General features: G+C 37.4%; 1 protein-coding gene across 1 annotated transcript; it reads right to left on the bottom strand.

Moving 5' to 3' along the window:
• Positions 1–278: 278 nt before the first annotated feature.
• LOC100766423 (RNA-binding protein 8A-like) lies at positions 279–803 on the bottom strand. Its single transcript, XM_035445826.1, has one exon. The coding sequence runs from the start codon at positions 801–803 to the stop codon at positions 279–281; it is 525 nt and encodes a 174-aa protein (XP_035301717.1).
• Positions 804–10,008: the final 9,205 nt, after the last annotated feature.

Here is a 10,008-nt window from a genome sequence, read left to right as displayed (position 1 = left end):
CTTCTAGAAACTCAGAATTATTCTCCAGACCAACAGTCTTCCCAGTGACTCAGAAGGACATACTGTAAACAGCTCTTCAGTCTCAGGAACAGTAAAATAATTGTAAATGTAGAAAACAAAATGGAACATTTATTATTAGGTTTTAACTCAAAGCAATACTAAGTAGATAGGGTAAGAAATTAAATATAAACACAATTTCTGCCCTAGCCCTATTTATGCAAGTCAGTATAACAAAATGATGGACTCGTGTAGAGACTACCTTGGCAACAGAGGAACTATCAACAACGTCTCGGATCTGGACTCCTACTTCCTCTTCGGCCACATCTCCTCTTGCCCTTTGGTGGGCCCGGAACAAAACACCAGTCGATGCTAATTGGCTGTCTCATCAAATATTGACCATTGAGTCCCTCCATGGCAGCCTGAGCCTCTTTGTATGTTTCATACTCAACTAGAATATACCCCTTCAAGTATCCTATATGCCTGTCCAAGTTAAGGTGGATGTTTTTTATTTCTCCATATTCAGCAAATTTGTCATGGATATCTTCTTCAGTGGCTTCTTCCTGGACTCCAGTGACAAATAGAATCCAACCTTCAACAGAGGGTTGTGTTCTAGGTTCATTGCCATCCTGCTCCACGCTGTCATAATCCTCTCGCATCCGTGCTCGGGACACCTCTTTGGAGCCAAAGCCACGGCGCTTCATTTTCTTCGCTTTTCCTTTTAGTTTATGGATGCTCTTGTCCCCATTCTCATCGATGGCGAAATCCTTTACCCCGGCCGCGCGAAGATCCAGCATGTCTGCCATCTTGCTTCTCCCCATCATTGAAAGTTTTACTGGTAATTGTTGCCAAACATTAGATAATGATCAGACAAACAATTGTTTATATATGTGTGTGTTAAATTATTAAAATAAATAAAGGACTGAGGATTATTTTTCTGCATTCGTAATATATACAGAGTCTTCCAGTATTTTGAATGCTAACAATTGCTGTAAAGCTCCCAGTTGAGTACCATCCTGTCAAATGTCATAGGTAGGCAATATTTTCAACAATATGGTGTTAGCATCAAGTAGTGGAAAATATCTTTAAAAAATTTGCTATAGTCTATAATGTTTGAGCTTTGTAAATGTAATTCCGTTAATACCTCAAAAATATATAGTCCTCCATGTCTATGAGAGCTAGACCTAAGACAGAATAACTCTCAACACTATGTAGCCAGTCTTCTGAAGGGAAGTTTTCTGACCAATCTCAACTGAAATGCTTAGAGTCTGCCCAAATTATGTTGTGTCTTCAGCAGTAGGAACTTAAATTCAAAACTTCAGTCAATCACAGGCAACACTTTATCACTCAGGAAATCTACTGAGATCTTGTAGAGTTAACATCTTCTTTCACCAATGTATTAATTTCTTCTTCAATGCCTTAAAATCCTTCTTCCATATCCTGTATTCTGTTGTTGATGCTTTCCTCTGAGATGCTTGTTCAAATCCCTAAATATTTACTCTCTAGATTTCTCTCACTTTCTGTTTTGTTCATTCATTCTGTTTCACCTCTCAGGTCTCAAGTACTTTTATTCATTTCCTTTCACTATTTGTGTTTTTAAGATTTCTTTAAGGGAAATTTCATTAATTTATTCAAGGAACTTTATCATTGATAAAGGCTATTTTGCTGCCTTTGTCTTGTGCTTCAGCTAAGTTACAATACTCAGTGCTTTCTATGGTAGAATTGCTGAGCACTAGTGTCAACATATTGTGCTGGCTGCTATTGATTGTGTTTTTACACTGTCATTTAGGCATCTATGTTTGTAAAGATTACAGTGCTGGGTACTAGTACCTGGTCTTGTCTAAGCTGTGTAGGTGTTTTGTTCCTGGTTTCTGTTACTCTTTCTGATTCTGAGTAGAGTGGAGTACCTGGAAGGAAATTGTTCCGGTGCCCTGATGAGTTTGGCCACTGGGCATTCAGGTAAAATGTGTTCCCAGGCATTGGGAGCTGAGAGTTAGAAATGGGGATAGGTTGGGTTGGCTTCTTCTACAGAAGGAAGAAAAGCAGGGTAATTTATTAGGATTTATATAATCCCCTTCGAATGGGAGCGGATAATGAGCACAGGCCACAACAGGTAGTCTTAACAGGTAGTCTCGGGATGACATGGGGGGGGGTGGAATATCAACGAGAAATGTGAGAATGAAGATCAAAAGCTATCCTACTTGATTAAGCTTGCTTGGCGCGTTTCCAGGAAATGCCTGCTGCTGCTAGTTGCTGTGATAAAAGGTGAATGTGTTGAGTGTTAAAAGTGGGAGGAGAAGATATGCCAATCTGCTGAAGTTTGGATGAGGGGATTAAAAAGTAAAGTTCTGTGATTAGGCTACCTCTTCCCTGTTTCCACTGCCTGCCTGTCCTTTCAGGATCTAGAATAACAGCATGAGAAAGTTGGAGGAGATATCCTGAATGATAAACTGGAGATGAGTGCAAAGAGGAGGGGGCAGCTATAGCAGGTGATCTGCCATAGAACTGTAGGTGAGTCAAGGGTATTGTATTCAGAGGATAGGAAGAAGTGAGGATCTGCAGTTGAGCAACCTTCTTTCTAGGCTGGAGAGGACTGCCGGCTCAAGTTTCAGAGTAGGACAAAGCAAGGAGTAGTTGGAAGGATGGTTAAATAGGGAAGATCTATGTGATTCATTTAAGAAGGATTCTTGGTAGAATAGAAAGTTTCAGATGGTGATCTGCTGAAGAATTTAGGATAAGACTGAGATTTGGAGGAAAGAAGAGAGGTGTGAAGATCAGCAAATGGGCAAGGTCAGTGAGTCCTATGGTGACTAGTGAATGTCTTCTGGTACTAGGGGTTGGGTTAATGCTAACATTAAAAAACAATCAAAACAAATAAACAAACAAAAAATATCATCATGTTTTTTATCCTGCATTGTAAAACCTAAATGGAACATATGTAAGAAAATGAATTGTGATACAGTGGGAAAGGAAGATAGCAAGGTATCTTTATTTGCAGACAACTTAATGTTACATACAAAATCTTAATAATTCCATTTAAATTGTCTGCCTAAACTCATAAGTGCTTTCTCTACCTCCTAAGATAAATATTCATTCTTCCCAAATAAATGTAAAATTTCACCATAATTCTGGACAAAGCCCTAAGAGACTCCTTTGTCTAATTTGGCTAGATGAGTCTATGAGAAAAAGAAGTGGGACAAATAGACACTGGATAATTGTGAAGAAGAAAAGAATGAACAGACTGATCATATTATAACACTTAATATGTAATCTTAAAAGTATCTAAATACCATGTAGGAACAGATGTAATCTTAAAATATGCTAAGGGAAGGAAATAGAAACTCAAATGTAGTTACTTAGTTACTCGTTCATGGAATTTATACTCTATACACTTATCACTGTAGACAGTAGGTAGAAGATTAACTAAATTAAACAGGTGCATATCCATCTTGAAACTATATTCCCTTTCATTCCACATATGGGAATTAATTATATTTAGATTAAATATATAATTGTATAAAAGGGGGTTGGAATCTTTTGTAGCTTTAGAAGAACAAATATGTATTATGACTGATTTAAATGAACACCAACAGAAAAATCCTGGAAAGAGAAAGACCAAAACTTCTCTGAGTTTAATGACACCATGATGGAATTTGGAAATCACAAAAAAATTAAAATAAAAATACAGAAATGTTTCTCATTATTCAAAATGTAACTATGTCAGTATGAAAAGACAAATATGCCTGCTCTGAGTATGCCTGTGTTTGGGGAGACTTGGGGTTGAGATAGAGACAGAGACAGACAGACACAGTCATATACTCAGAGATGACCTAGCTTTTACTGAATTCTAGTGTTTCTAAGAACTTTCTTACTGAGTTACATCATGAGAAAATAAATTAGGAAATGTATCTGTATATTAAGATCTTCATTAATGATCCCATTATCATCATTAATCTGTGTACTATATATATGATGTGTGTTTGGGTTCAGGTATGTGGGTTCCTCAGCATGCATTTGGAAGTCAGAAGATGACCTTACCTATTAGTGCCCTTTCTTCTCAACTTTTTAATATAGGATCATGTTATGGTTCATCACTGTATAAGCCAGGGTGTCTGCCCCATGGTTTCTTGGGTGTGCTCCTGTTTCTGCCTCTCATCTTGCAGCAGAAGCACTGGGATTAAAGGTGTGTGCCACTCCACCAAGTTCTTTGTGAATTCTCTGGATCTGAGCTCAGGTCCTTACATTTTATTGTAAGCACTTTATTTCCTGAGCTATCTCCTCAACACAGCAGCAATGATTCTACATTTTCTTCATAGATGAAAAATTCAAACAGATAGTAATTAAAAGGAAAATCTTAATGGTTGAATTTGAAGTATTCACTATCATTATAGCCACACCAATAACAAAATTCATCTTGTAACCATGACAAGTGATGGTAGAAAAAGAGAACGCCTACAGCATAAATGTCTGTGGATCCCTTAGTCAATCTATTCCCTGTTCAAAATTTCCTTACAAATGAAGTATAGTGACATTATAATTCCCATAGACACTGGTACATTTTCTTCAAACAAAATTGATGAATAAGGAATTCTCCAAAAAAATGGATTATATATCAAGACTGATAAACTTTTATCAAATGCCTATCACACAATAGAATATAAATTTAAACCATTATGAGATACAAATAATTTCACATCTACCATGCCAGTGATATACTGGCATAGGTAGTAAATCAATAATATCAAAATACAAACGTATTCAAAATTAGTACTCTATTGTAAGATTTTTCCATAATGAGTAAAAGCTGAGAATGAAAATCCTAAAGAAGAAAAAAAATATTTTTGTTCATGGTTGCCATGGTTTTAGTCAATGTTTGGTTATTCCAATGAAGGGCTTACAAGAAAGGGTAAATACTGAGAATGGAGTTTTGCATCTGCCATGGGTAGGGGAGAGATGCTCCTTCTTACACTTTGCCTCTCGCCACCTGTGAAAGACAAGGGAGCTCACCACACCCTCACCCACTTGTCATCTGTAGCAGTTAGAAAAGTAGGTCCTGTTCCTCCCATGGACAACACAGTTGAGCTTGTCACCGTTGGCAAAGGAGAAGTCATATATCCCTGAGTGGGAGTGGGATAGAAGGCCATATTCCCCCTTTTCTGCCATGTGGTGGGGGGTGAGGGAAAATGCCCCCTTGCCTCTATCATTTGAGGTGGGCAAAGAAGCTGACCTTCTCTCTTACTAGCTGTAGCACTTGGGAAAATGTTACCTGCCACTCAGCAGAATAGCACAATAGAGCTGACCCCGTTGTTAGAGGTCTGGGTGAGCCATCCTCAAAGAGCTGAGCATGAGAGAGCTGTCTCCAATACTCATTTGTCCTGTGGTTGGACAGGGAGGGTGAAAATGCAATGACCCTTCCCCGCCCATCAACACCTGAGGCATATAAGAGAGTTGGCCCGAGGTAATAAGTTCTGGAGAGCAGTTCCTGCCCCACACCAGCATCAACACTCAAGAGAGCAGGCTCTACACCTTACCCAGGCAGCACAATAGAGCCAACCCAGTTGGCAGAGTTGTGGATAAGTCATCCCTGAAGTTGTGAGTTTAGAAGAGCTGTATCCACTAAGCGTCTATCATGTGGTTGTGAGGGCAAGGGGTAGATACTCTCCCCTCCTTCACCCTTACACCTGTAGTGGAACAGGGAACTGACCCTCCCTCTCACCACCTGTAACACTAGAAAAAGTAGACCCTAAACCACACCTGAGCAGCACAATATTGACCCTATTGGCAGAGCTGTGGGTGAGCCAGCCCAGGAGTTGTGAGCATGGGAAAGCTGCCCCCATTTCCCGTCTGCCATGTGGTGGCATGGGCAGGGGAAAGATGCCTCCCACCCCTAACAATGAATGCCTGAGGCAGGTGGGAAAGCAGGAGGTCATCAGAAAAGGAAGAGCTGTCCTGCCATCATGAGCTACAGCACTTGGGAGAGTGGGCAAACAATAGAACTGGCTCTAAAGGTGTAGGTACTGGAGAACTGCCTCTGACTATGTGAAAGAGGGGAACCCCCCCAAAGCTTTCTCATACCTGTAAGTTGTGAATTAGCCAAGATAATGCTGAAGAGCTCTAGCTCTGGTGGAGAAGACAGGGTAGAGCTGGTTGGCTGACCAACAATGCAACTACCCAGGCCCAGTATCAGGGTTATGTGTTGGCCCACCACAACATCCATTCCCTCTGTGTTCTGCTGGAGCGTGGGGCAGGAGCAGTTCTGCAGACCCAGGGATGCAGGATCTCTAGGGCACAGGGTAGCAATGGGAAGTTCAGGAGGAGTTGCTGTGAGGGCCTAGTTTCCATAGTGTAGCAGATACAAGGGGCCTCCAGACCAATGTTTCTTTGTGATGAGCACCTGCATGTAAAGATGTATGGATAAAACGATTTCCTGTTTGACTCACTGTGTCACACTACAGCTTCCATGATGAGATTTTTTTCCCTTTCTTCCTTCTTTTTTCTTTTTTCCCTTGAATTTTATTTGTTCTCTTTTGTGGGGTGTGGGGATGCATGGGGTCAGGTTGCATGATGTAAGACACAATAAATAAATAAATAAATAAATAAAAATAAAAGCAAATCCTAAGCAATAAAAAAAAACAAAAATTAAGGAAATAATGAGATTGTGGAAGAGCAAAGAAGCTAATTGTGTCATGATGACAGAGAGAGAGAGAGAAAGAGAGAGAGAGAAAGAGAGAAAGAGATAGAGAGAGAGAATGTGGCACCAGTCACTGCTTCCATCAGCTACAATACACTTGCTAAAATGTTTAAAACCCTTAGAAAATTTCTAAGGGTTTTAAGATCTAATTTCTCAGGCCATGATCTAAGACCACATCTTCAATACATGAGCTTGCAGGAGTTAATTCTTTTTGAGAAAATGAAACAGGTAATCAAATGTGTAAGTGAATTCCCCTTAGGGTAGTGGCAACTTTGTTTGAAAAAAGTAATTGGGAATGCTCTTTGTTATATGTGTTTGTCTTATAGGTTGATGAATAAAACTCTGATTGTCCAGGCAGGATGATAGGTAAGACTAGGAGACAAGGAGGATTCTGGGAAGTGAAGGCAGAGAGGAATCGCCATGTGATCCCAGGAAGTGACATAGCTGGGCAGAAATTGCCACTAGCTAACCATAGACATCTGGAGAACTGTACAGAGAGTCAGGAAGTGATGTAGCTGTGAAGAATCAGAATATAAGCAGGGACAAACGAGGAATGTCTTTATTCTCTGTGGAGACACTTAGGAGGTAAAGTATGCTATGGCTTGTTCCTTCACTCTGATCTCTCAACATTTTTCTCTATATCTGAGTCTGGCCTTTTATTATCTAGACCAATTAAGGACTCCCCAAGCTTAGGACTTAGGGGTTGACAAATGTTATACAACAGAGCAAAACTGAAAAATGCTCTACTATGAAAATAGATTATTTTTAAATATATCAGTCAGAAGAAGTTTTATAACTGAGTTTACAATAAAAATTACATACTATATATAATTTTATCATGTGTTATATACTAACAGAAACAGCAGTACTTATTATATATATGAAATATTTGGCAAGTCTTTAAAATGCATATTAATGATTATTACTGACATTTTAATAAGTGTACCATTAACCTAAAGCTTTTAGCAATATGTTATAAATAGAATTTATTATATGGAATGGCTTAACTCAAACTGTAGAATTTATATGGTTAACAGGAAATAGTATATTACTCTGTTTACTTGGTTAATACAGTGTATTCCTGTGTTCATAGTCTATGTTACAATTTTTGCATTCCACATTAACATGTCATTTATATTTTAATTAATAATTATAACTTTTGTAATTATTAAGTCCAATATAATATTCATTATGTGTTATACTGTATAGAATAATAAAATCAAATGAGGTAGTATATCCACTATTCCAATATTCATTGGATATTCCAAATGATAATACTGAAAATCTCATATCTGTCAATTTTGAAAACTAAAATAATTTTTATCAACTATCTTCATTTTGCTAGACAATAAAACAACCTAACATCAAGGAAGAGAACATGATAGCATCTATGACGGCTTCTGTTCCAAATGTTAACAAAGGCGTCCACTACAATTAACCAGTATAAGAAACCAATAGGGCCAGCAAGCATAAAAGCAGTGGTCATGAAGCCCAGTGTTCTGGGTTTAATAATTAGGACTCAGTTGTAAAGTTGTCCTCTGATCTCTAAAATGATGTCCTCTCTCTCTCTCTCTCTCTCTCTCTCTCTCTCTCTCTCTCTCTCTCTCTCTCTCGCACACACACACACACACACACAAACTCAAAGAAGTATATGAGAAAAGATCATGAGACCTCAACCCTACAAAAACAAGAAGCTATAGGTACTGGATGATGAATTTGTCTTCTCTTCTCTGGGAGGACCATCTCTCCTCAGGTGCCTATAGTTCTTCAGGTAGGTTTGAGGCCTCATGAACTTTTCACTGTTCAGTTTTCTTGTCCAGTGGCAAATGATTAGTCCTCAAATCATACATACAATTAACATTGTATCTACTGAATCTGTTATTTTTAGGAATGTGTGTGTGTGTGTGTGTGTGTGTGTGTGTGTGTGTGTGTATGACTGTAGTAATAATTAAGGAGCAAAGATGACATGAATTTGAAGGAGAGTGGGAAGTGGAATGATCTGAAGGATGGAAAGTGAAGTATGAAATGAAATATTGTAATTATATTACAATGTCATATTTTTTTTAAAAAACCCTCTTAAAAAACCTTGATTTCAAAATAAAATATCTTGAATGATAAAAATAAAAATAACTATATGCATAAACAGCTAAAAATTGGAGGAGTAGTTTTCACCAAGAAGAGTACACCAATTGATTTTCCAATGCCAAATGGTCAACCCTAGAAATGTATATAAAGGTTATATTATATAGACTGAACAGATTATACTTGAAAGATAAAAATTAGTAAAAAAAAATAAGGAGAGGTGTCATAATTTTTTAAAAGATGGTCAAAATGGGCATATAAGGGGCTTGGAAGGAAGAAGGTGATAGAAGAAATGTTATTATACTTTAATTGCAATTTTAATGTAATAAAAATGAAAAAATCAAATGAGTCCAGTAAAAATGAACTGTTTATTTTTCTTTTTAAATAATTCTGTTTATCTTTTAAGATTACAGAGTATAACTTTGCAACTTTGGACTTTATGTTCAGATCCATACTTGTTTCATAGTCATCCAATTTTACAAGTTGTACTTTGGTCTTTCATACTTTCATACTTTCATAACTGTGAAAAGTATTCTAGTGTGATGTCACTCTTATGAGCATACTCTCAGTCATATACAATGTCAAGAAACTTTTCCTATAGGTTTTCTTGTTGCAATCAAGTTTAAGTTATTTAATTCATTTTGAGTTGAGCTTTATCCATGGGAAATTAAATTCATTTTTGTTTGTGCTTATTAACTTTCACTAACATGGCCTGATATGCCTAAAATATCATCATGTGCACTTTTGCTGCTCATTTAGCATATTCATTTTGTTAATGCTCACTTACACAGAAATTTATTTCTGTCCTCTTTTATTCCACTTGTGTGGTATGTGTGTGTGTCTGTTTACATTATTTTCATAGTATTGCATTTTTTCAAAACTGTGTATTAAACTTACATGCCAGGCTACTGCTGTACTACTAAGCTAATTTTACAGACTATCTTGACATATTTTTCATTCCTAAACCATCCATATGTTACATTCAAATTATAAATTATGATGCCTGCAGAACTATGTCTCGTAACTTGAAAATCTGTAGTCCTTTTTGGATCTGTGCAACTTGCACTTTTTTGCTATTTTTTAGGCGATGTCTGAGGATGTGAGATAAGGACTGCAGTGAATATGTGTATTTATGTGCATGAAATAAAAATTTTAAACATTGTCTTCCATTTCATGAATGTGGCTATATTTTCATTTCTTCATTCTTTAATTCTTTGCATTAATTTCAACAGAAAATA

Source organism: Cricetulus griseus, chromosome 5, assembly GCF_003668045.3.
Source record: "Cricetulus griseus strain 17A/GY chromosome 5, alternate assembly CriGri-PICRH-1.0, whole genome shotgun sequence".
NCBI lineage: Eukaryota > Metazoa > Chordata > Mammalia > Rodentia > Cricetidae > Cricetulus > Cricetulus griseus.
This window is presented reverse-complemented; position numbering and strand designations above follow the sequence as displayed.

Coding starts and splice junctions, on each gene's coding strand:
- LOC100766423 (XM_035445826.1), bottom strand. CDS start 803: ATGGCAGACATGCTGGATCTTCGCGCGGCCGGGGTAAAGGATTTCGCC.